This window comes from Suricata suricatta, chromosome 3, assembly GCF_006229205.1.
Source record: "Suricata suricatta isolate VVHF042 chromosome 3, meerkat_22Aug2017_6uvM2_HiC, whole genome shotgun sequence".
NCBI classification, from domain to species: Eukaryota; Metazoa; Chordata; class Mammalia; order Carnivora; family Herpestidae; genus Suricata; species Suricata suricatta.
This window is the reverse complement of record NC_043702.1, coordinates 13,284,303-13,311,156: the sequence shown is the minus strand read 5'-3', so window position 1 is coordinate 13,311,156 and position 26,854 is coordinate 13,284,303. Positions and strand designations below refer to the sequence as shown.

Genomic DNA, 26,854 nt, shown 5'->3' with positions numbered 1-26,854 from the left:
CACATAGAGCAAAAATCTTAGAGAGCGGTGGTTTTGTTTTGTTTTGTTTTGTTTTGTTTTAGCATGTATTTATTTACTTTGGAGAGAGAGAGAGAGAGAGAGAGAGAGAGAGAGAGAGAGAGAGAGACTGGGCACTCCAAGCAGGGGAAAGGCAGAGAGAGATGGGGAGAGAGAGAGAATCCCAGGCAGGCTCCACGCTGTCAGAGGATTTGGGGCTCAAACCAGGAACTGTGAAATCATGACTTGAGCCAAAATCAAGAGTTGGACGCTTAACCAACTGAGACACCCAGGCGCCGCTATGTTTGATTTTTTTAATTTAATCATTGATTTTACTAAAAGTACTTAAAAAAAAAACTTTTATTGCCATGACATTTAAAAAAAACAAGAGTCTGAAGAACCATTTGCAATAATAATACTATCTTAAATATTTATTATGCTTAACAATATCCAAGTACTTTCACGTACATAATCCTGATTCTCTTAACAACCTTTTGTTACAGTAGGTAAGGCAAAGGAGAGCCAAAGAGGCTGATGGTTCCAGGTCCCGTAATAGTACATTTAAAAGCTGGGGCCCAGGGGCCTGGGTGGCTCAGTCGGTTGAGTGTCCGACTTCGGCTCAGGTCATGATCTCACAGTTCGTGGGTTCGAGCCCCACCGTCGGGCTCTGTGCTGTCAGCTCAGAGCCTGTAGTCTGCTTCTGATTCTGTATGTCCTGCACTCTCTCTGCCTTTCCCCTGCTCATGATCTGTCTCTCTCTCTCTCTCTCTCTCTCTCTCTCTCTCTAAAATAAATAAATGTTAAAAAAAAATTTTTTTTTAAAGCTGGGGCCCAAAGCGGAGTCTTTGACACCCTGGCCTACTAGAATTTGCCTCCCATCATGTTGTGAATTGGATCCCTGTGCTGAGAAGGATCTAGTCAGTGTCATTTTAAGAGTGTGTTATTTTACAAATCAATTTTGTAAAGTACTCCACGTTTATCAGTATTCTTCATAATTTCCATGTGCTTATATTCTTGCCCATGTATTATGTTAAAGAGTTCAGGTAACCTCAAAAGAAGCAGGAAAGAAATTTCAGAACTGCCTGCCAAGGCAGCTCAAGAGCTCAATTTAAATATGACTTTCATTATTTTAAACTCTTATTATAGAAAATCATACCAAAATTAAGTTCTTCATTCCATATCCTAAGATCTAACTTTAGTCTGGAGGAGAGAAGGAAAATGAGAATGAGAATATGTTGATGTCACGTGCTTAGTAATATAAAATCAACCTAGAAGCCTTATCTTTATCTATTTGTAACTCTTCTTCATTTCTGTTCTTCAAGGTCAGCAAAGCACCTAAACTCAGCCAGGTGTCTCTTCCCCGAGACTCACGCTTGAACTTGAGCTCATCCTTCTCTCCACGTGGGTATACTAAGTGTCGGGGTCGCCATAAAGACCCAGCCAAATCAGCACTCATGGTGTCATTTCACACCTGTTCTATCATGGAGTCAAATAACGTTATAAATCAACCACAACACACAGACCTCAGATGTTTTAAAAACGCGTGTATAGTCCCAACAACAACAAAAAAATACAGTCTACGAGCAATTGAGAATTTGTCCATTATGGTTATAATTACAATTTATAATATGCCCAGTCTCCACCTGCAGGTGGCGAATGATTACTACAGCCTTGTGCAGCAAGTGTGAAAACTAGTTGTGGGAAAGGGTTCCAGAGGAATTAAGACTTCAATGTATTCTCAGGTGCGGATAGAATGAGTCTATACTGGTGAGACCATAAATACTTTTGGGGTCGGATGGCGACAGAATGTAAATGGACCATATGTCAATGCCTTATGCAAACATAGGTGCTCAATAAATACTTGCTGAATGACTGAATGTATGAATGAGTGAATCAGGACTGCAAAGAAATTTAGGAATTTGAACATGGCCAGACGAACATCAGTCCTGCTCCGGCGACCCATCCAAATCCAATCTTCCTGCCACGTTGAGTCGAGATCTGGAAGCGTCCGATCATGTTGTGTTCCTCTCTGGTTAGAAACATGAACCACTGGCCCCTTTGGAGTAGGGCAGAAACAAATGAGAACTGGATGAGCGGGGAAGTCCCAGAGCCTAGCTTTCATTTTTCACCCGATTTCTTGGCTTCCAGGGTTTCTGCTCACTAAACAGGAAAAAAATAAATTGTTTGTAATTGTCAAAACACTTACATGTTAACTCATTCTAGATGCAAACAACTTTAGAGGCAAAATCCGTAGAGGTTATATGGTGCACAGAGCGTAGTTACGAAATTAAAAATTAAAAAACACTAAAGAGTTAATAGTCCCTGTTGTCCAGAGGGATAAGCAATGCAATCCAAGTAAAAATTAAAACCAAACTGCATACACTCATCGGCATTGCAGAACACATCTGACTCATTTGCATACAATGCAATTATTCCTGAGAGGTGCTGAACTCCACACACCCAGCTGGGTTAGTGTGTCTCCAAGGGCTTTTCCCCTACGCGTTGGCTGTGTTCCCTTGTGACCATGATAGCAAATAAGCACCGCTAGACTGGGAACATTTGAAATAAGCTCAATACAGATCTGCGCATGGCTAGCACTCAGGGCCCCTCCCATGAAGAAGAAACAAGCCTGATTCTAGGTCCGAGGGCTCCGTTCCCAGAGCACTGTATCTGATCTTGTGTTTTAGGAAACCACATTTACTTTGTGCTATATAAAGAATTCTTCTTCTTCTTCTTCTTCACCCTGGACTGGCAGGTGGAGACATTTTGACGTTGTCTTCCTTGCACCAAGATCCCTTTGGCCAGCAAGTGGCAAACAATGGATCGTTTCCTTAGAGAGTTTATTGTTCTTGGAGACCAGAAGTGCTCCTAAGGAGGAGTCTGGCAAGCAGGCTGGTGGCCGGCCGGCCCGGAGGTCCCTAGGAAATCCACTCGGGAAAGATTGCCTGGGTTCACAACTGACCGTGGTGAGCCCTGTGTCAACATTCGTTTCTGCCTCCAGCTTCTCAAAGCTGTTTTCGGGGCTGAGGATCTGTGGTCTGGCCCCAGGCTGGTGGTGGGGAGAAGGCAGATGCGTCTGGGCACCCATGGTTGAGCTGGTGTCCTGGAAAGAGCATCCAGGGCTTTTCCACAAAGTTCCACTAAAGCTGTCTGGCCCCGGGCATTCACCAGGCGCTGGGCACTCCGGAGAGCCCACCATGGACCTCCTGGCCCGGCTTCTCTGGCTCCTGGGCTCTAGTGTCCTCCTGGCGGAGGCGGGGATCAGCCTGGAGCCCTGGGGAAGGGTGTTGGCTCCCCCAATGCCATTCAGAAAGGACAGCTCGCCATTCCTAACACGGAGTCCTGGATTAGGTTGGACCTAAGGGACAAGGGAAAAAGAAACAAATTCAACAGATGTTTTCCATTAACTACGTGCCAAGAGCAGACCACGTCCCGTTCACCTTCTGCCATGCTGTGCCCACAGCGGACTTGCGATAAAGCCAGCTGACGTAAGTAAGAAGTCCAGTCCAGGTATGAGATACATCAGTATTCGGCTCCACACATCTCTCTCTCTCTCTGACTCCCCAAACTAACATGTGACAAGGCTAAGAATCTTGAGAATCAAATGACCGCTTGACAACAACACAGCTCTTGCAGATCATGTCGTTCAAATGATACAAAGATGTTCATAGATGTTATTTCGTGGCCTCACTGGGTGTTGCAAACGATGTACTACCAGCTGTGCAATAAAAATAAAAATAAAAAGGCACCTAAACATGTGGTTAGAGTCAAGATGAAGACTGGAGTAAGAATTCCAATCCTTCAAAGTTGGTACTTCTTTTTTTTTTAAATTTTTTAAATATTTATTTTCAGGAGAGAGAGACAGAGTGTGAGTGTGGGAGGGGCAGAGAAACACACACACAGAATTCGAAGCAGACTCCAGGCTCTGAGCTGTCAGCACAGAGCCCCACGCAGGGCTCGAACCATGAGATCATGACCTGAGCTGAAGTTGGGCACTTAACTGACCGAGCCACCCAGGCGCCCCTGAAGTTGGTAGTTCTCTTAGATCATGCCAATGATATATGTCTTGAGCTATTGTATGACATGTGGGCACTCCAGCAGACTAATAATTCAACATCTTTTAAGCTAATATTTTTTAAATTGGGGGGGTGGCCTTTTTATAGCACGGGCCTAGTGTCATGGGGAAAACAAAGAAAAGGAGGGAGCTGTGTTATCTTAATCCCTTGTAGTTCCATTCTGGTTGAAAACGTACAGGCCCTAATCAGCAGAACTCCCACTCCAGAGTTTCTGTTGTCTCCCTCTGCAGAATGGGGTTCACTGGGCCGTCTTGCATCCTTGGACTCTTGGGAGCCTCATCTCCTACTCCATAAACAACACTCTTGAAAAGATAATGTTCTCTATCTTGTCAGTAGCCCTTAGAAACTGGTATCCTTGGGGTGCCTGGGTGGCTCAGTCAGTTAAGCGTCCGGCTTCAGCTCAGGTCATGATCTCACGGTTCGTGGGTTCAAGCCCCACCTCAGGCTCTGTGCTGACAGCTCGCTCAGAGCCTGGAGACTTCAGATTCTGTGTCTCCTTCTCTCTCCCTGACCCTTCCCCCTGCTCACACAGTCTCTCTCTCTCTCTCTCTCTCTCTCTCTCTCTCTAAAATAAATAAAACATTAAAAAATAAAAAAAATAAAAAAATAAATTAGTATCCAGGGCCCACCCCTGCCTGACCCTGCCCTTAATCAAATATTGAAAAGAATGGCACAAAATAACCGTAAATACATTTACTATGTGAAAGAAGCCCGCCTGAAAAGTCTACGTGCTGTATGATTGCAACTATATGACATTCTGGAAAAGGCAAAGCTATGGAGATCATAAAAAGGAAAAAAATGGGGGGGCACCTGGGTGGCTCCGTCAGTTAAGTGGTGGACTTCGGCTCAGGTCCGGATCTCACAGCTGGTGGGTTTGAGCCCGGCATCGGGCTCTGTGCTGACAGCTCAGGGCCTGGAGCCTGCTTCCGATTCTGTGTCTCCTTTTATCTCTCCCCTTCCCCCAATAGCTCTCTCTCTCTCTCAAAAACAAACATTAAAAACAAAAGGAAAGAAAGGTTAGTGGTTGCCAGGGGTCGGGGAGAGGGAGAGATGACAGGCAGAGCGCAGAGGGTCTTTAGGGCAGCGAACGTGCTCCGTGGGGTACTACAGTGCGGGGCCAGGGGACACATGTCATCATACGCTTGTCAAAACAGACTTGCAACACCACAAGTGAAAATAAACTGTGGACTCTGGGCCATAACGACGTGTCTGTGCTGGCTCACTGATGGCGGGAGGGCGGGGTGCTGACATAGGGGAGCCTATGGGATTCTCCGAACTTTCTGCTCCCGTTTGCTGTGGATTTAACACTGCTCTAAAAAAATGTTTTAAGGTTGGTGGAAAGAAAATAAACAAGAATGGTACATATTTATCTCACCAGACAAGAAGGAAGAAGTCAGAACAGTAAGAAAGCAGGTCTAGAAACGACTGGATCACCACACACGTGCATCTGGTGTTTGTTTATGAATGTGATACACATGTAGGCCTAGCCAAGTTTCTCTCTGATAGAAATGGTGAAGTGACCGTTACCAAACTGCAAAAAGCGAAAAAGTTGTTTCCATTCATTCCTTTGGCATAGAAGTTGGCAAATATTCTCTGTAAAGAGCCATATAATGTACTGAGGCCCCGTGGACCTGAGGTCTTTATTGCAATGACTACACTCTGCTGCAAAGCAGCCGCAGACAGTGAGACAAATGGGTGTGGCTGGGTTTCAATCTTGTGGAATTTTCATGTGTCATGACATTTTTCCCCCAGCCATTTAAAAATGGAAAAACTATTCTTAGCTCTCGGGGGCCTGTGGTTGGCTGATCACTGCTATAGAAAAAAATCAATGATTTCTCCCTTCCCCATTCCCCTCCCCCCCCAACACTTTTTTCAAGCAGCATCTTTTCTAGAATCCTCAGATATGAGGTGGACTCAGGGCAGCCCTGGCTGAAGCCTGCTGGGCCTCCTTTTGCTCCCCCACCCCCTCCCACTGGGGTGCTGACCCCACTCACCAGGTCCCTAAGGCTCCCCAGAACACAGTTTGAAAATTCCTATTCTGCCACCTCCGAATTCCGCCTCTGGACCAAGCCAGTGCATTTTCTCCCACACAGATGCGCTTCCCCTGAGCCACGCCCCCTTCCCTCCCCCAGCCCACGGGGGGGGGGGGAGCCGCCATCAGCATCCCAGCCCCCTCTAACGGGGACACCGGCAAAGGGATGGCCGCTGCATCCCAGGACTCGTCCTGTGTGCGAACCCAGAGGAGACATGTCTGTCCCCAAACTTGGCTGCACATTGGCGCCCCCTGGGGAGTTTAAAAACACACCTGGCTCCTACCCTCAGACGTTTTAATTTTATTAGGCAGGCGCCATCTGGGCCTGAGGAATTTTTAAATGTCCCTGGGGGGGTTCTCATGCGCAGCAAAGGTTAGGAAGCGTGGCCGCAGACCCAGAAAACGTGGGGCTCCCGCAGCGCGCTGTCACGTCATCACCTTGAGTCCAGTGTGTAAGGCTGACTTCCCAATCCACATCTCTGGTCATTCCGTTGCCTGACTTGGTTCTGTCATCTCTCTAATTCCTCCTGCCGCCCCTGCCCTTCCCTGGCTTTCTGTTCTTTTTCCATTTTTCCTTTCACCCAGTATTACTTTCTGATAATATTCATCGAATAATTTTTTTAAAATATTTTATTTATTTTTGATACAGAGAAAGACAGAGCATGAGAAGGGGAGGGTCAGAGAGAGAAGGAGACACAGAATCCGAAGCAGGCTCCAGGCTCTGAGCCAGCATCAGCACAGAGCCCGACGCGAGGCTCGAACCCACAAACGTGAGATCTGACCTGAGCCGAAGCCGGAGGCTTAACCGACTGAGCCACCCAGGCGCCCCCGAATAATTTTTAATAACAAAAATAGGGTAAAAAGCAGTGATGACTCACTGTAAAGCCAATTTAATTGTAAAAATGTATAAAATGAAAAGTAAAGGCTTCTCCCCAACTCCAACCTCAAGCGACCCCAATTCTCCCTCTCCAAAGAACACTACTCCTTCATTCTTTCAAAGTCAGAGGGAAATAGACCATCTCCCGGATGTAAGCTGGGGTCTCCTTACCCGGGGAGAACAAACTCCCCAAGTCAGTCAGAGGGCTGAGCCCTCAGCCTTGCCTCCCGGGGAATCATTTTACATTATAATCTACCTTTTCACTGGATCCAGTGAAGTCTTTTCCTTCTGGAAATGGAAAATGGCATGGTGAGCTCCAGGTTCAGAAATCGTGCAGGGGGGCGCCTGGGTGGCTCAGTCGGTTAAGCCTCCGACTTAGGCTCAGGTCAGATCTCACGTTCGTGGATTCGAGCCCCGCCTCAGGCTCTGTGCTGACAGCTAGCTCGGAGCCTGGAGCCTGCTTCCAGTTCTGTGTCTCCTTCTCTTTCTGCCCCTCCCTCCTCATGCTCTGTCTCCCTCTGTATCAAATATAAATAAAACATTTAAAAAAATTTTTTTAAAAGAAATCGTTCAGGGTTTCGATTGGATTATGCAGTCTGGAGGAGGAAATCTCCCCATTTGGCTCTGGGAGGCCTATTTAATTTTCTACCAATCCCAAATAGAAACAGAAGCCTAAATCCCCCCTCATCCCCGGAAGTCAATCTCAGGTCAGAACATAACTGGTTGGTCCTGAAGCCGTCACCAAGACACCTCCGAGCAACCAAAAGTGTCTCTCAGCGCAGGGTCTGTAGCCACGCCTCCTCTCAGCTCTGCTCACCCCGACCCCAGGCCCCTCCCCTGGGCCTTGACCCCCTGCAATGTTCCACCTCCCAGGGACCCTGAGCACTCTTTCCTTCTCCAACACTCAGTTCTCCTGTTGCATCAGCTCTTCCACGTCGACACCTCCTTCCATGTCAGCTGGAGTCCAAAGACCCTCATCACTTCAACCATGTCCTCGTCAATACCTCCAGCTCCTCTCCACCACTCCCTTTCTTTGTGTCAACGCCTCCCTCAAGACCTGGCATCTCCCTGTCCCATCTGCGTGCCCACAGTCTCTGAACTTGTGCCTTGAACTTCGCATAACCATGAAGGTCACTGTCCAACTTGGCCCAGGTCCTGTTTCCTTAGCCAACTGTCAGCTGCTTGAAACCTTCTGAACTGTTCTCAGACCTTCAGCGGACAACCACACCCCCTCCCCGGGCAGATGGTCTCACCATTTAGATTAGGGAGAACACATAAGCCATTGGCAGCTAGCAACTGCCATGCAGTTGTACTGCAATGTCATCCTCCTCCCCACAAGGAAAGGGGCCAGTTTCTGCTCTGTGAATCCCAGTGCGTCCTGCCTTCCTGGGCACCCTCAACTTATCAATGATTCATTTTCCCACTTCGTTATCTTGTTTCTCCCTTCTTTCTCTCTTCCCCAAGCTCTGCCTGCTCCTTTACAACAACAATCAAACCTGCTCAAGTCTATCTTGAATAAATACATTCCTTCACCCTCTTCCCCTCCAGCTCTCTTTCCTCTCCTTCACGGTCAAGCCTCTCTATAAAATTTGTCCACATTCATTTATCCTACTAACCTCCCCTTATTTCCTTTACCCATGGCACTGACTCTCGCTTCTACCAATCCACTGAAATTGCTCTTGTCAAGATCAGCCACGATCAGCTTCCTTGTCACTCATTGTTCCTTGAACTCTGGTTGCATTTTACAAGGCTGACCTTTCTCCTTTACATTTGAAGTCTTTTTTCTTTCAAGCTTCAATTACTACGTAAATGATGAAGTCTCTCCAAAGCATAATTACAGCTCAGTTCTGTCTTATAAGACTCACACTTGTCTATCCAACTGTCTTGCAGCCACCAGCTCTTCAAACTCAACATGTTCAAAATTGAACTCATTTCCTACTCAATGCTAATTCCATTCTGTTTAGTCTTTTCCCTTTCTTCAAACACATTAGCCCCGTGTTAGCCAAGTGAGAGCTTTATTTCCCTTTCTTCATCCCCGTGTCATCCATTTCCATGGACTCTGCCTCCCAAAGATCGCTCAGGTCTTCCTGTGTCTCCGTGTCCAATGCCATTAACCGTAGGGCAGGCTCTTGCCATCTCTCGTCTGAATTACTGCCACAGCCATATGAGGACGCCCGCATGGAGGCTCTTACCTCCCTCCAACCCCTCCCCTACTCCTCTACAAAAGGAGCTTCAAACACAGTTTTCATCATGTCACCCTTCTGCTTCAGATGGCTCCCTACCCTTCTTGAGATAAAAACGTAAGTCCTTTAATATGGCCTGTCACACCCTCCACAGTTTGCCCCTTCTTCCTCCAGCCTGGTCATTCACCAATTCCTCCCCTTCAGCCTCCACTTGCCAAAATCCAATGTCTGTGGAAGGTATTTGCTCTTTCTCAGTGCTGGTGTTTGTGTATATAATTTCCTCGGTCTGGGATGTGTCTCTTCTAACCCTTTTCTCCAAAAACCCACGATCAACCCCAGTTCCACATCATTTCCTCTTGGAAGCTTTCTTGGTATCACTGATCCTGGATTAGGTCCCCTAAACATTGGCTCTGCTGCTTATTAGTCGTTGGACTTTAGAGGAGTTATCTAGTCTCCCTATGCCTCAGTTTCTTCATCTATAAAAGGAGATAATAATAAGTACCAGCATCATAGAGTTGTTGAAAGGATTAAATGATAACAGTGGCTGGGACATAGCACTGCTAAATATGAGTTGGTTATTCTTATAGTAATCAGTATACTAGATCTCCTAGCAGCCTGAACTTCCGTACCATAGTAGTTATCACGCTGTTGGGCACATATCCACTTACTTCTCTGTATCTCCCTCTAAACTTGCCATCTTGAAAAAGGGTTATATTCATCTTCATTATTGTATTTCCAGTATCTCTCATAAGAGTCTAGCACAAGGTAAGTAATCACTAGATGTCTTTTCAATACATAAGGAAAGCTTAGCACCTAACAAAATGTACATTTTTTACACGTACAAAGGTATGAAGATGTAAAATCCATGTACTGGGCCCCTAATTATTTGATATTAGGTAGGTCTAAAGTCTTTTAAAGAAAATTCAGGGGTGGCTCAGTCTGTTAAGCATCTGACTTGGGCTCAGGTCATGATCTCACAGTTTGTGGGTTGGAGCCCCGCATCAGACTCTGTGCTGACAGCTCACAGCTTGGAGCCTGTTTCAGATTCTGTGTCTCCCTCTCTCTCTGCCCCTCTCCTGCTTGCATTCTGTCTCTCTCTCTCTCTCTCAAAAATTTAAAAAATAAAAAAAAAGAAATTCAAAATGACTTTCATCATACGGTTGGCCATTTCTGCAAACATTTTAAGAGAAGGAACTGTCAACTTTTTTTTCTTAAAGAGAGGTCTAAGATCCTTAGACCACAGACCACAAGTGAGTGCAACATTACTAATGTAGAAATGCAGATGTGTGCAGTTACAGTGAGGAATTTCCAGGAGCAACATAATGCTGAGTGATTGAGAGAAATCCCTTGGGGGAGAAGAAGGCTCCTCTTGCCAAAAAAACAAATTGAAATGCATTTGTAAGAATGCTGATCATTTAGAGCTCATCTTTCCAAGAAATATTTGTAAAATGTTACAAATTGAGAACTAGCTTTTTCAAATTTCAAGGAACACTGGCAGTTATCTTGATGAATAAGAAAATCATGTGTCATGCATTTGATTCTAATACTTGAGAAACAAGAGAATATACATCATTAAAAATTGATTCAGCTGTTAAAGACCAGATTCACACCATGAAAGGAAAATAAGATCGTCTCTTACTAAAAGTGATTACAAGAGATAAGAGAATTTCTCCTACACTGAGAAAAAAGAATAAATGGAAACAAATGATGCAGATAATAAGAGCCCCCCAAACAATCCCAAACTTGCTTACTTAAGAGTTGAAACCACCATCTTCCAATTAATTGTTCTTTAAAGTAAAGGTACTTACCAAAAAAAAAAAAACGTGGGGTGGGGGGGCACCTGGGTGGCTCAATTGGTGAAGCACCCGACTTCAACTCAGGCCAAGATCTCACAGACCCTGAATGTCAGGCTCTCTGCTCTCAGTATAGAGTCTACTCTAGATCCTCTGTCTCCCTCTCTCTCTGCCCCTCCACAAACACATTCTCTCTCAAAAATAAGTAAATAAATAAACTTTAGAGAAAAGAAAAAAAAAGATATTTACTTTAACTGATTAATCAAAATCACTGTTGTTAACCTATTTTTCTATCAGAGTGAAATATTTTTGAGCATTCTTTTAGGGCAACATAAATAACATAAGACCAAGAATTGAGTGAGCAGGAAAGTAGGGATGGGAGTGTGTGTGTGTGTGTGTGTGTGTGTGTGTGTGTGTGTGTGTGGCTGTGTGGGGTACATTCGGGGTAGGGATGGAGAATGGATAAGAAACGAAGAGAGTAACAAAGAGGGGGGGGATAGAATCCAAGCGTATACAGTGGAGAGATTCGGAAATGAGAAAGGACCTTCGAGAAATGCTAGAAGAAAATGAATTACTTTCTTCATGACAGACTATGTTCTTTTATTTTTTGAATGACTAAGAAATAACATATTGATGGACTTTGCAAAATGTCTGCTGATCAAATGAAAAGAACCACATGGTTGCTTGCACCAAACTAGCTTCTGGAATATATACCTTTTTCGAAGAGACAGACTTACTACCTGAAAACAAGCAGTCAATCAACTGGTGTTTCAGGAACAGCTGTCTACCTGCTAGTCTACTGGAGATAGACATTTACGACAAAATACTGACAGGAAGTGGAGAGTCATAAACTCCCAAATTATATGGCACAAGAATAAGAAAAGATGTAATCAGTTGTGTGATACAAAAGTTTCCATGTAAAACGTACACCAAATGGGAGTTAATGTGCACTTGAGCTTCATGGCAGGTTTTATAGGCAAATGGACAAGGAACAGCATCGGCAATGCATAGATGCTAGATATTTATAAAATGGAACATTCTCACCTTAAAAAGGAATGAAATTCAGACACCTGCTATACAGATGAACCTTGAAAACATTATACTAAGTGAACTAAGCCACACAGAAGGACAAGTATCATATGATTCCACATATGTGAGGTGCCTAGAATAGACAAGTTTACAGGGACAGACAGAAGCGTAGAAGTTACCAGGGACAAGGGGAGGACAGAGGAGTGGGTTATGGTTTCATAGGGACAGAGTTTCTAAATGGGGTGATGAAAAAGTTCTGGAAACTTTTTCACCATGGTCTCATGGTGATGGTAGTGTAACATTGTAAATGCACTTAATGGCACTGAACCCAACACTTAAAAAGGGTTCAAGTGAATAAATTTTGTGTTCTGTGTATTTGATGACAGTAAAAAATACCTGGGTGCAGGAGTGAGTCTAGAGTTCTGGAAGAAAAGTTGGGCTAGCCATAAATTAACAGTTATTTAAAAATGTATTCAACTGTGATGTGCTGGATAAAATAGGATGCCTGGAGCCAGAGGGAAGAGTTAGAAGGTCATAATAATGATAATGCACATGGAAAGCTATGTGGGCTTAGAGAACAAAGGGGGAAAAGGAATGACCCCAATAGAAAACTACAACAGTTTTCTAATCACCTACATTCAGTAGGTGTGACCAGAGCTGGAGAAGTTGGAAGAGGATGCCGATGATGACTTAGGTTTCACTTGGATTGAATGTGAGATGAGAATAAGACATGATGGTCCAATGGTCTTCCGGGGAGCCGGGAATAAGCTAAAACTCGAGAGTCAGAGATTCTAACAAGCAGTAAGGTCAACAAGGATGATACTAAATCCACAACATGGTCTTCGTGTCTTAACGTTAGGGAAACCTTTGGCCAAGGACAATGGTTTTCAGCTGGAAGAAATCTCACCCCCAGAGTCATTTGACAAGGTCTGGAGACATTTTGGTTTTCACAGCTGGGGTACGAGGGGTCAGTACTATTAGCTCTAGTGACAGAGCTGACGATGCTGTTCACATCAGCAAAGCACAGGACAGTCCTCCACAACAAAGAATCATCTAGTCCAAAATGTCAATACTGCCAAGGCTGAGAGAACCTGATTTAGGGACAGGAAGAAAGAGGTGAGTCTTTGAAAAAAGATGGAAAGAGAAGATATACTGCTTGGTAAAAGAGCTAGGTTATGGAAGCCCACAGCAGGGAGACTTTCGAGGCAGGAGTGGTCAACATTTGTGATGCCTTAGAGCAAAAACTCTTCCAGCATCTGTATGAGAAGTGAGGATGCAGGACAAACAGCAGCCCCCAAGACTGGAGGGACACACAGATAAATACTGGGAATTGTGGCCTCTCAGACCAGAGACGCATCAGTGGAAATGCCAGCAGGAAGCAAGGCCAGATGAGGAAAACCTGAACTGTGACTAAGGAATGACAGAAGCCTTAGTGTGGACAACTCTGAGAGTTAAAGACTCCATGGAGGCCCAGTCACAGCGGGACCTCACAAGCTTGTGAGACTTACCTCCAGGAGCTCGGCCAGATTCTCACAATGAATATTAGAGAAAAATCTTGTGTTTCTGGAAGGAAAAGGAGAAAAAAAAACCTTTTTTTTTCTTTTTTTGAGAGAGAGAGAAAGAAAGCATGAGTGGGAAAGGGAGAGAAAGTATGATAGAGAGAGAGAGAGAGAGAAAGAGAGAGAACCTTAAGCAGGTTCCACACTCAGCACAGAGCCTGACTCAGGGCTCAAATCCACAACCATGAGCTTCTGACCTAAGCCAAAAACAAGACTCAAATGCTTAATTGACTGAGCCATGCAGATGCCCCTAAAACATACAATTTGAAGAGAAAGAGTAAACAATAGCTAGGGCTATTGGAATTCTCAGGCCAAGAATTTGAAATAACCATGACTAATGTACTAACAGCTCTCATAGATAAAGCAGACAGCATGCAAGAACAGCTGAGCAATCTAAAAAGACAGAAATCCTAAGAAAGAACCAAAAAGAAACACTAGAGATTAAAAAAACATCCCAACACCATAATAGAAATAAAGAATGCCATTAGTAGACTGGACACGGCTAAGGGAAGAATCTCTGAGCTTGAGTGTACCTCAGAAGAAACTTTCAAAACTAAAAATTAGGGATGCCTGGGGGGCTCAGTTGGTTGTGCATCTGACTCTTGGTTGTGGTTCAGATCATGATCTCATGGTTTCGTGAGTTCACCCACATCATGGAGCCTGCTTGGGATTCTCTCTCTCCCTCTGTCTGCCTCTCCCTGGCTTGCACACATCCTCTCTCTCTTTCTCAAAATAAATAAATACAAAAATAATAAATAAACTTTAAAAAAATAAAACAATGCTAAAAATCAAAAAGAGCAAAGACAAAAACCCGGAACAGAATATCCAAGGACTGCGAAGCAGCTACAAAAAGTGTAACATATGCATAGTAGGAACACCAGAAGGCAAGAAACAGAGAAAGGAACAGAAGAAATATTTGAAATAACAGTGACTGAGAATTTCCTCCAAATGAATGTCAGACACGAGAACACAAATCCAGGAAGCTCAGAGAACATCAACACAAAACTCCCCAAAAAGCTACACCTAGACATATCTTTTTCCAAACTACATGAATCAAAGATAAAGAAAACAATCCCGAAAGATGTCAGGAAAAAAAATTCACATCCCACTTTTCAAAAAACCATGCTATCAAGAAGAGAATGGAGTGAAATATTTAAAGTATGGATAGAAAAAAAAAGCCACCAAGCTAGAATTCTGTACCCTATGAAATTCTCTTATGAAAGTGAAGCAGAAATCAAGGCTTTCACAAACAAATAGAAATTGAAGGAATTTGTATGTCATTAGGCCTGTCTGACAAAAAACATTCAAAGTTCTTTGGAGAGAAGCAAAATAATAAGGATCAGAAACTCCAAAGGAAGAATATTGAAGGCATAATTGAAGGTAAATTTTTATTTTACTTGTTTATAGTTGATCTAACAAAGAAGTTTGTTTAATATAATACCAGGGGCACCTAGATGACTCAGTTGGTTAAACGGGTTAATCCGTCTTTGACTCTGGTCATGAAATCTCCATTGGTGAGTTCAAATCCCACACCAGGCTTTGCACTGACAGTTCAAAGCCTGGAGCCTGCTTCAGATTCTGTCTTCCTCTCTCTCTGTTCCTCCCCTGCTCACTCTTTCGCGCTCTCTCTCTCTGTCAAATATAAAGATTTAAAAGAAATTTTTTTAATAAAAATAATATCAACAATGTATTTAATTATGCCTACTTACGGATATATTACATATAGCATTGAATACATGTATTAGCAAAGAAGAAAGACCTCAGATCGATAATCTAAGTTTCCACCTTAAGAAACTCAAAAAAAATAAAAGCATATTAAATTCAAAGTAAGGGGCACCTGAGTGGGTCAGTCTTTTAAGCGTTTGACTTTGGCTCAGGTCATGATCTCACAATTCTTGGGTTTGAGCCCCACTCCGGGCTCTGTGCTGACAGCTCAGAGCCTGGAGCCTGTTTTGGATCTGTGTCTCCCTCGCTCTCTTCCCCTCCCACACTCAGGCTCTGTCTTTCTCTCTCAAAAATAAATAAGCATTTAAAAACGTATTTTAAATAAATAAATAAAAGAACTAAGACAAATGGAGAGCAGAGCCTAAACAGGGTCTGGCCCAGGGTAGGCAATCAGTAAGAGTATTTGGTGACCGAGGGGCACCTGGGTGGCTCAGTCGGTCAAGCATCCAACTCTTGATTTAGGCTCAGGTCATGATCTCACAGTTCCATTTATTCGAGCCCCTCATTGGGCTCCACACATGGTACCACGTAGAGCTTGCTTGGCATTCTCTGTGTCCCTCTCTCTCTACCCGCCACTCTCTCTCTCTCAAAGTAAATAAATAAATAAACTTAAAAAAATAAAGTATTTGGTGGGTGAATCAACATGGACATAGTTGATCATTTATTGACACGTCCATTCATTTACTGAGCACCTGCTGTGACCCCTCCTATCACTCTCCTCAAAAATGCACATTCTAGGCTCTGAGAAGCTTCGGACAGAGTGCACGCGCAGGTCAGGTGGGAAAACAGCTGTTCACTGTGTGTCTCTGGTGAGACAGCCAGTGGCTTCCCTACACACGCAGACAAGAATCGTATTGCTTCTGCACGATCGCCTGCAGCGTCGACTTTCCAGAGCACCTCTGTTTATATTCTCTCTTCTGATCCTCACAACAAATTGTACAGGTCCCTACCTCTCCCAGGGTCCATCGGCGGCTGCTGATCGCCATAGGGACAGAATAGACGCTCCTTAGCGAGACTTATGTTCCTTCCCACGCTAATGTATTCGCCTACCACGGGCCGGATGCTGCTCTAGGTACTGGGAACACGAAGGGGTCCCTGCTCCCAGGCGCCCACCTTCCCGCGGCTGGCCATCTTCCCGATGACGTGGTGCCACCCACCTCTTCCCCCCCCCCCCTCTCTTCACCCCAGCCACATAGAACCCCGGGCAGTTTTTTTTTAAAACATGTCCTGCTAAGAAAATGCCACATCACACAACATCACCCACAGTCTCTCCTCTTTATAACACCTTCCTCCCTTCTCTGTCTGGCTCCTTTCTTTCGGGGATGGCCACCTTAAGGAGGCCCAGGTATCACTGCTCAGGAAGCTTTGCCCATCGCCCACCCTCCCCGGGTCTAGCACGCCCATGCTCACACCCATTCTGGCCCTGAGGAAGGGTTACTTGTGGAGAGGTTAATTAGTGACTATGGTTCTCCCTTGAATCGGTATTATTTTCTTTCTTTTGGTCCATATCAGTCATCTGGGCCACCAAGGCATTTGTGTCCCTACAGTCTTCACCAAGGGGCCCTTACCTTCCCCTGTGTGTCCCAGGAGGGTCTGACTTCACAGAAAATCCAGGCATGGAGGGTCAAGCCTCTGCTTCAGAGCTTTACTAACCCACGTGATCCCATTCCCTTGGATGCCGTAATTGGTTTAGAGAAGAGAATCTGATCCAAGTCGTTTGGGTTAATCTTGAAAATAAGAACAGTTTAAAAATGTCCCCCCTGCTGCACAGACATATTAAATGTTTGTTTGACAGCAAAGTTGATTTTAAATTCTGGAGATTAGCCAGGGCTGAAGTAGACACTGTAGATGCCTTGGAAATTGCTTGGTTAATTAAAAGGCAACTGACAGAAAAAGCACCTATCCACTTTAGGTGAACAAGAAGGCAAACGATTTAGAAATCTTTTAACACCGAATCAATGTGATTCATATGTTATTAATAGCTCAAAGCTGATGACAATAAAATTAGTCAAAGGGAAAGGCTTTTTGTCTTCTATCCTGTTACTAGTTTACCCAATCGGCCTTAAAAGGGTTTCTGACCATGTCTCAGGGACAGAAGCTACAGAACTATCATGTCCTCCTGTACACACTTACATGAGCATGCACACCCCCAGAGCCCTGGGTGAGAACGGGTAATTGCCTGAGCTGTCTCGTGTCATAGGCAATTAACTGAGAATCTCTCCCCGTCAGTTTTGTCATCTATAAAATGGGAAAAATAGTGATTTCCTAGGTCGTTACAAGAATCAAATGAGGTAATCAATGTAATACATTTATAGTCTAGGTCATAACAGACAATAATAGCTAAAATTGCATCCTGGGCATTAAGCATTAAGGCATTTCGTGCAGATAACAACCCACACCCTAGGAAGATGTCGATATTACCGTTGTTGTGCTAATGAAGAAACTGAGGCTAAGCCAGGCAGCTCCTAGGTAGGTGCCAGGCTCACCCGGGAGAGAATACTCCACAAGAGACCCACATGGCCGCCATCAGGATGGTGCCTGGTTTGCAGAGGATGTTTACAAAAGAAGGCTTTCATCTCAAGATTTTCTTTTAAAAGGAGTTCAAAACCATCTAGCTTGGTTCGGGGTAGAGTCTGACAGCGATACAAGGTGCTTAAAAATGAAGTCAACAGGAGTGTTTTCAAGGGGTTCAGTCAGTTTAGCATCTGACTCTTGATTTCAGGTCAGATTATGATCACCGGGGCTGTTGAATCGAATCCCTTGTTGGGCTCCATGCTGAACGTGGAGCCTGCTTAAGGGTCTCGCTCCTTCTGCCCCTCCCCCACTCACCGGCACGCGAGCACTCTCTTTCTTTCTCAAATTGAATTAAAAAAATAAATAAGTCAACAGGAAAAATATTGAGTCAACAGGACTGCAAACTTAACGTCCCCAACCATAATTAGCAACTTCAGCTTCCTTAGGTCAGATGGAAGGAGTTTATGCTATTTCTTTCTCTTTTTTTTTTAATTTATTTTTTGAGAGAGAGAGAGAGACAGAGACAGAGAGCATGAACAGGGAAGGGGAAGAGAGATAGGGAGACGGAGAATCTGAAGCAGGTTCCAGGCTCCAAGCTGTCAGCCCAGAGCCCGATGCGGGGCTCAAACTCACAAACTGGGAGATCATGGCTTGAGCCAAAGTTGGACACTTAACCGATTGAGCCACTCCGGCGCCCCAGGAGTTTACACTATTTCTGAACCCCAAGAGTGGGCAAAATATTTGCATAGTTTTAAAGGATAATCTTGTATAAGCTACAAGCTCATGGAGTTTGAACTCCCTTATCTGTCAGATGAAGGGATTTTATTAGCCCACTGATGTTCAGCCCTGACACATGTTATACATTCGAGTCACCCAAGGCGTCCCCAGAGATGCCAGGCTCCCTGACCTGGGGGGCAGCTGTGGCATGGAACGTTTTGCAAGCCAAGCTCCCCAGGGATTCTGGCGTGCAACTGAGGTTGAGAACCACCGCCTCAAATCATCACGAAGGCCCATCTCAGACATAAAATCACACAGTTCCATGTGCATCTACAAAGATCAGAGACAAAACAAGATTACCTGAAGCAGAATCTGGTGGCCATCGTAGTCCTGGGTTTGCCACCTGGTGTGGCTGATGGGGACGCACGGATGGGGCAGAAGAGGCACTAGCTGGCCAATCTCTTGGACCTTGAACTGCAGCACTGAAGATTCTTTGGAGTCCACCGACATTCCGGGGGGCAGCTGTTTCAGGGAGAGCTGCAGTGCAAAGTTCTCGGCGGCATAGAGCACAAAGAAACAGCAGCTGCTCTTCTGCAAGGTGGCGTCCTTCTGCAGGATCAGCTCATAGAGCCTGATGGCATCCTCATAGTTGTCAAAACTGCAGTAGAGCATCACTCTCAGGATCTCGGGCCCACAGTGCACCTGCCTCACGCCCCAGACGGGCATCTGGCTGTCCAAACTGTAGAAGTCCTGATTGGCGAGAATGTAGGGACACGGTGGCCCCGGGGCGTTGGGGGCCGGGTAACACTGCCAGGGCCAGTGCTGGAGGGAGTCAAGGACCCGGAACAGCCGCTCCTCTCTGAGGCTCTCGTGCAGGAAGAGCAAAACAGACATCCCCGGGAACCGCGAGCGCTTGGACCGGCACCTGTCGTAGTATTTTGCTGGCCGGACCCGCTCCGACACCAGAAAGGGACGGATGTTGGGGCACACGCAGTCCAGCAGCCGGTCCAGAGTTTGCTGCAGCAGTGAGCCCTGCCCAGCGTTGGCCAGGAGGTGGACAGTCATGGCCAGAGGCTCCGGTGTATCGTCCATTCTGGACTGAGGACAAAGGAAGCGAGCAAGCGTCCGGGGACCCACCGGTCCAGCTTCTTCATGAACGACGAAGGGGCGGTGCTCACGCAGAGCCCACAGCCCACCAGGAAGCCCGCACCCCACCCACGCCTTTCAGAGCAGAGCTCCTAACCTGTGATCCCAGTGCCCCCGGAGACCATCCACACTAACCGGGGCCCAACGGCAGCCGGGTCGATGTCATCCAGCTCGCGCAGGATGTCTCTGCGTGTTTGGCTTGTCCAGTCACTTCCCCCGCCCCCCCGGGGTTTCTGTGGGACCTAAAAACCTATAATCCTGAGAAACACCCAAGTGGGTGGTTCATACAGACACTCAGGAAAGGAAATGACCGGGCAAAAAGGAACAGGAGTCGGCTCTGCTGGGCTGATAGCCATCTGTTTAGTTGAAAAGACATCCACTTTACCCGCCCACAATGGGTTCTGATTTCCTCCTTACATCCCTCCGTGTTTACAGCCCGCTGCCAGGCCACCTGAACACAATGACTGCTTTAAAACAATTCTCCAGACTTGTGCCCCCACCAGGATTTCCCCTCACCCTTTGTCTTTCATTTTGTTACAGGACAACTGATCCTAGGGCATCGCCAGAAAGGATTTGGTCTACGGCAGAGTCTGAGAGCCTGGACTAAAAAGATGTTGCGAAATTAAACCCTCCCTTCCCACCCCACCCCCAAGCCCCCCACCCCGCCCATTCATGCTGATGCTTCAGAAAAGAGCAAGCGCTTCCCAATATCCACAGTGTGGTTGCTGGTATCTACGGAGGATCTACCCGGCACCCGGCATCACCCGTTCTAAAACTTTGCAGAAATGGATTTAATCCTCCAGCAAACCTGTGAAGAAAAGACTGTTTAGCCCCAAATTAGGGATGAAGAAAGTGGGACCCAGAAAAGTTAAGTAACTTAGCTCAGGTCTCACAGCGACAAAGTGGCTGAAGGAAGGTTAGAACCCTGGAACTGAGAGGTACTCCCAAGAAGCAAAGATGGAATGTTTCTCGGGACCTGGAAGTCCTGGCCTGGATTTTCTTCCTCAGGATACGGAAAGGACACCAAAGCACATTCTAGTTGAGGACACGTATTAATCTTAGAGACTCTGGGTGTTGTTCAATCTTAAAATCAATCATCTTCAATAAGAATATCCAAGCTCTAAACATAATACTCACCATAATGTGTTCTTGAAGTCTGTTTGAAAATCATTTGCTATTCAAATAGTCCTCAAAAGGTGTGGACAAGCACATTTTTTCAAAATAATTTTTTTAAGAGAGAGAGATATGTGTGAGCAGGGGAGAGGGGCAGAGAGAGAAAGAGGGAGAGAATCTTTTTTCTTTTTAATGTTTATTTATGGGGGGAGAGGGGAAGAGGCAGAAAGAAGGGGACAGAGGACCTGAAGGGTCCCGATGAGAGGTTTGAACTCGGGAACTGTGAGATCATGACCTGAACTATGAGATCGTGACCTGAACCATGAGATTATGACCTGCACAAAGTCCCAGCTGCCCCAGAGAGAGGGAGAATTTTAAGTAGGCTCCATGTTCAGCACAGAGCCAAATGCGGGGCTCAATCCCACAACCCTGGAATCGTGACCTGAGCCCCAATTAAAAGATGAACGCTCAACTGACTGAGCCACCCAGGTGACCCACCTAAGCATAATTTTTAAAATAAGCTACTTATTAATGCTTATAATGGAACACATTGTGATTAAATTAAATTAAAAAGCACCAGTATGATTTGAGCTATAACTTAACTTTTACTTTATGTAAGTGGATTGCTTTCATAGTATAGTAACCAAATTTAAAGTCAAATATTCTTGTCTATGGAAAGGGATTATTTCCATTCAGATTTATTTTCTAAACCAAACCTGCCAATCATTTGTTTCAAAAAGCCTACACTTTTTGCATTAGAAAAATATATAAATATAGTTTAAAGAAATGAATGTTTTTTAATTATCAGAGTAATCAAATTCACTTTGCTTCAACTTTACAAAAATCATTAGAGTTTTTTCAAGGCATTATAGCTCTCAAGCTTCAAAAAAAACCCCACACATCTTAATTCACGTTACGCATTCACACTGGAAGGCAATAACTTTCTCATCTCTCAGCAGGTCCTCTCCCCTTTTCCCTGCCCTCCCGCTCACAGAGCTGACCGTACATGTGCACTGAGACTTCAGACATGGTTTTCCAATTACCCTATGCAATTCTGGAAAAAAAACCCTAAGGATTCAGGGAGGAAAAAGTATACCCCGAGACCAAGATATTAACTCACAACATTTTGCACAAGGCAAGTATTTAAGCCCTTTTATAGAAACGGGTTTGCTTCTTCACGTTGTTTTCATCTTTTATCTGGTGACAAAGTATAGTTTTTGTCTCTTGAGGTTGTCATTTCTGTCAGGACTGGAGAGAGTTCATTAATCTGATGGCAGCCAAAGTGCCAAGAGATACAGGGGGAAGAGGGGAGGGGACCACCAGTCTCCTTTCTGACTGGTTGCCTCTGCAATTATTTTTGCAGGAACAACCTGAGGATGGCCCCTCAGAGTAACTGCGTCCACTCCTCCTCACGCCTTCCATCCGCCATCATGGCCGGATTCTCAGCCGTGCTCCCTTCCCCCGTGCTCTTTCTTTGTGCAAGCTGCTTCTGCTGGAGGCACACAGGAAAATACGGAGGGAGGGCATCAGCTTTGACTCCCGGTACGTAGACAGCTGACACTCGGCCAACTACCTCATTTTTCTTAAACTTAGCAAAGATGCCCAGGTACCTGTCAGTCACCAGCTCCTGGACGGCAGCCGGTTGGTCAACTCTTCCTGGCTAAGTGGAGGGGTCAGTGACAGGTAATACACAGATGTGTAAGAAATCAGCTAGTTATGAGAACCTGTAGGAACCTGGGGACAGCCACTGGGATTTGCATCTGCTGCAAGTTGCATAAATATAGTGGGGAACAATAAAGGTCTGAGATCCCACTGCCACTCTAAGGAAACTTTGAGAAAGTGTCTCTCTTTGACTTCTAAAATGTGTTTATTTATCCCACCTGCTGAGAGCCAGTCGCAGTGCCAGGAGCAGAGACTAGATAATCACCTCGCCCCACTTTGGAGGAGCCCCTTAAATGATGGCATTAGTGCTGCGATAAAGGTCCCTGCAGGATGCCATCAAAACCCCTAGGAGGAGCCACGGATCTCGATGAGAGGGCCAAGGAAGCCTCCAGAGAGAGGAGGAGATGCTACTAGTTAAACTCCTGAGGAGTGAGAAGGGAAGAGACTGGCAGGTGAAGAGACTGGGTTGGGGAAGGGGGAGGGGCTCCAAGGAGAGGAAGCCAATGGGGACAGCTATACATGGAGAAGAGTGGAGGGACTGTGAACCAGTGGCCAAACGGCAAGCAGTTCAAGATGGCCGGCAGATGGGAACAAAGATGGGGGAAGTGGCACGAGGCTGGAAAGGCAGCCAGGCCTCGCAGGTCACCCTAAAGGGTTAGGGTTTTTTTCTGAAGGGAACATAACCACAGAAAAGTTGGCTTGAAAGGGGAAGTGGTGCTCTGAGAAGGGCATGGACCGAGCGATACATGGAAAGGCAAAGTCAGTGGAGGGCTTGTTGGTGGAGCGTAAGCAGAGAGCAGCAGGGACATGGCCAGGGGGCTCCCCGGAGAGAGAGAGCAGTCAGAGTGAGGGTGAGGGGTGCAGATGAGACACGGTGGGTGGACACGCCCGTGGAACCTCAGAGGAGGGATTCCCAGTGGCCATGTAACAGCTACAGGGCTGCAGACCAGAGAAGCTGGGCTGGGGAGCCCTTGCTCATGGAGGCGCAGGTGGTGACCCCCCTGGAGAGCATGAGATGAGGACCGGAAAGGCAAGAAGATGGGTGTCCAGAGGGCCCAGTTTAGGGAATGCGTGACAGGTAAGTGGCATCTGGAGAGAAGTGGAGGGGGAACGTGTTGTCTGCACGCTGCCTGTCTTAGGCCGAAGGATTTCGGGAAGTGGCGTTGGCTGGACAAACAGACGAACTCGAAGTTTCAGAATCCCTCTACCTTCACAACGGAGAGAATTCAAAAGAAGCACCAAGCAGATCTCAGAGCCATTCAATCCTCTGTTTGCCTTATTCTCAAAACAACCTTAACTCGGTTTCCTTGTCCTCTGACTCAGTGGCTTTCCGATAGCGGAGAGTCGGAGAGCAGGAGAAAGGTGCTGGCCGAGGGCCACACTGTGGTTATCTTTTAACCCCTGGCCGCAGCCTGCAACCCTCTTCCTGCAGAGAAGCACTAGAAAGATCTGTAGTGAAGACGGAATGTGGCGTCTCTGAAGAGATAAGAATTCCCAGGGAGGTTCAGGGACTTTCCAGCTGGTTAGTGGCAGTGCCCAGATTTCTGGTTTTTAAACTATGCTTCCCCACCACTCCTCAGGGGGAGCAAAGCTTTATTACCTGGGTCTACTCACTTAAGAGCCATTCGGGGTGCCTGGGTGGCTCAGTCAGTTGAACATCTGACTTTTGATTTCTGTTCAGGTCGAGATCTCACGGTTCATGAATTCTGCTGTCAGGGAAAACCTGCTTGGGATTCTCTCCTCTCTCTCTCTGCCCCTCCTCTGCTCATGTTTTCTCTTGCGCGCGCGCTCTCTCTCTCTCTCTCTCTCTCAAAATAAATTAATAAACTGGGGCACCTGGGTGTCTCAGTTGGTTAAGCATCTGACTTTGGCTCAGGTCATGATCTCCTGGTAATGAGTTCAAGCCCTGCGTCGGGCTCTGTGCTGACGGCTCAGAGCCTAGAGCCTGCTTCACATTCTGTGTCTCCCTCTCTCTCTGCCCCTCTCCCACTCGTTCTCTGTCTCTGCCTCTCTTTCTCAAAAATAAATAAGCACTAAAAAATTTAAAAACTAAGCTAATTAATACACTTAAAAAGAGAGAGAGAGATAAGATAAGTGTGTCAAGTTCCAGACACACAGCCAGCACATAAAAAGGGAAAAGGAAGGCGGGGGGGCGGGGGGGGGGGCGGCGTTTACTGGTTAATGTGAATTTCCCCCATTGACTGTAGGCATTTCTGCCCCGGGGCCATTCCTGTATTTGGCATTCACCATCCGGGCACTTTTCCCAACACACACACACACACACACACACACACACACACACGTGTGTGTGAGCACACGCATGCACGCACACATATGGCACGCTAACAATAGAGGTCTGTCCATTCCCCCCACCCCACCCCCGCCCCGGCCCCTCACTGGGCAGAGGTGGGAGGGAGGAAGTGGTCCCAGCAAGCCTCTTTTCCAACCTGTTGTGCCAGTGGCTGAAAGCCTCTCCTGGGTCCCCAGGGGACACCCCCTGTCCAACCCAAAACAATGCTATCAGGCTCCTAGTACATTGCCATCTGTTTCCCCCTCTTCCAGGACGAAGCGGCCAGGCAGGAGCTGTGAGCTGACACCCTGCATTTTCTCAGGTACAGAGAAGTAGGCGTGTTTCCTCCTTGCTCTTTGTTGCGGTCAGGCAGCTGTGACATCATTTCCTGTGCGCTGACCAGTATTGGTTCTAGGCTGAACCAGCTCAGTAACTGGGAAGGAGACAGAGAAGACCAAGCCACGGGTCAGAGAGTGGGGTCACCCCCACCTGGCTCTGCCGCTCACCCCCATGAGGACCTGAGGTCCCTAATTCCTAGGTTGAGTTCCATCATCTCCACCCAAAAGAAAAAGGAGCAACGGTAGTAATTGACCTGACGCTCTCCACAGACTAAATGAGCTAAAATGCCCCGAGGATCTTCCAAAGTCTCTGTACCCTGCTAGATTAATCATCTCCACATGAAAGGTTTTACATTTAATATTGTTTTTAACAGCTCCCACCGCCCCGATAACATCCAGCAAATGCAGCAGGGAATGGGCAAATGAATCGGGGTCCTGGACTACTGTTTAGCTGTGATAAACAATGAGAGAACTTTGGAGAAGTAGACTGGCCCAGCTAGTAAAGCTGAAGAAATACATAGCTTCCACTTTAGCATTTCCCCTCCCAGGTTTAATCTTCTGGAGAAATGGTCTCAGAGAGACACAAAAGAGGGCAAATTCAGGAATGTTCTGTAGCAGCATTGTTTGAAATAACAACAGCAAAAAAAGTGGGGGTGTGCAGAGTAACCACCTAAATGCACATCAACAGAAGAATGGATAATTAATTACACCATATTCTTGCAGTAAAATATTTTGTATCAAGGGAAATGAATTATCCATTTCAGTTTGAATGAATCTCACAAACATAACGTTGCAAGAAAATGTATCCAGAATTATACCTTTTATACAAAATTTGGAAATATGCAAAGACTCTCCAATGGTTATAGATATAGACCTGATCTATAGTCAAAGAACAGAGAAAGCACAGGAATGAGAAACAATCAAATTCAAGATGGCAGTTGCCTCATCTCATGGCAGGGAGGGGCCGGGGGGAGCATGATCAATGTCTTCATAATCTTTATTTAATAACCTGGGCATGTCCATGAGTGCTCATTGTATTATTTTTAGAACTTTCTGAAATATCCCATAATCATCTTAATGAGAGAGATCAATTATATACCAACCTAGAAAGGTAGCTGCAGTATATAATGTTCAACAAAAGAAAAGCATGTGTGGCATATGGTTCTATTTTCCTACAAGAACTATACATGTGCCTATGTATTTGTGTGAATGACCGGTGGGCATAGAAACGTCTGGAAGGGTATAATCAAGCTTGCATCAATAGTGGATGCCTCTGGGAGACGGGATTACCGGGTTTGGAAACTGTTTCATTTCTCACTTTATAAAGTTCTGTATTATTTGTGTTTATTACAAATACCATGAATTGCCTTGATAGTTAAGTAATAAGTACTACATGAATCAATTCAAATAACACATCAACTACAGCCTTCTAGTCCATTCTTTCCACAGATGTCTACTAAGTTTCTACTATGCAATTCAGACTAAATGGTGGGGACCCATGGCCAACAAAAATTAATACTGCCCTGGTTCTCATGGAACTGATATCCTGGTGGAAGAGATGGACACTCATCAAGGAATCACCCAATGAAATATAAAGTGGCACCCATGTTAAATGGTGGTGCACAGGATTTGAGCTGCTCAGGGAGGTCACACAGGCCACCTCAGCAGAAGGCAGCTCTGGTCTTTGAAAAGGAGAAGTGGGAAGGACATTCCAGGACAAGGATCAGGACGTGCAAAGACCCCGTGGTAGGCAGGAGCACAGGAGAGTGAAGGACTCCTTATGTGACTGGTGGTACCATGTGC

General features: G+C 45.8%; 1 protein-coding gene across 1 annotated transcript; it reads right to left on the bottom strand.

The window, feature by feature from the left end:
* Positions 1-1,521: 1,521 nt before the first annotated feature.
* Positions 1,522-19,847, bottom strand: FAM124B (family with sequence similarity 124 member B). Its single transcript, XM_029932906.1, has 2 exons — positions 18,863-19,847; positions 1,522-3,355 (listed from the first exon to the last, which is right to left on the bottom strand). The coding sequence occupies exons 1-2, from the start codon at positions 19,592-19,594 to the stop codon at positions 2,705-2,707; spliced, it is 1,383 nt and encodes a 460-aa protein (XP_029788766.1). The 5' UTR covers positions 19,595-19,847; the 3' UTR covers positions 1,522-2,704.
* Positions 19,848-26,854: the final 7,007 nt, after the last annotated feature.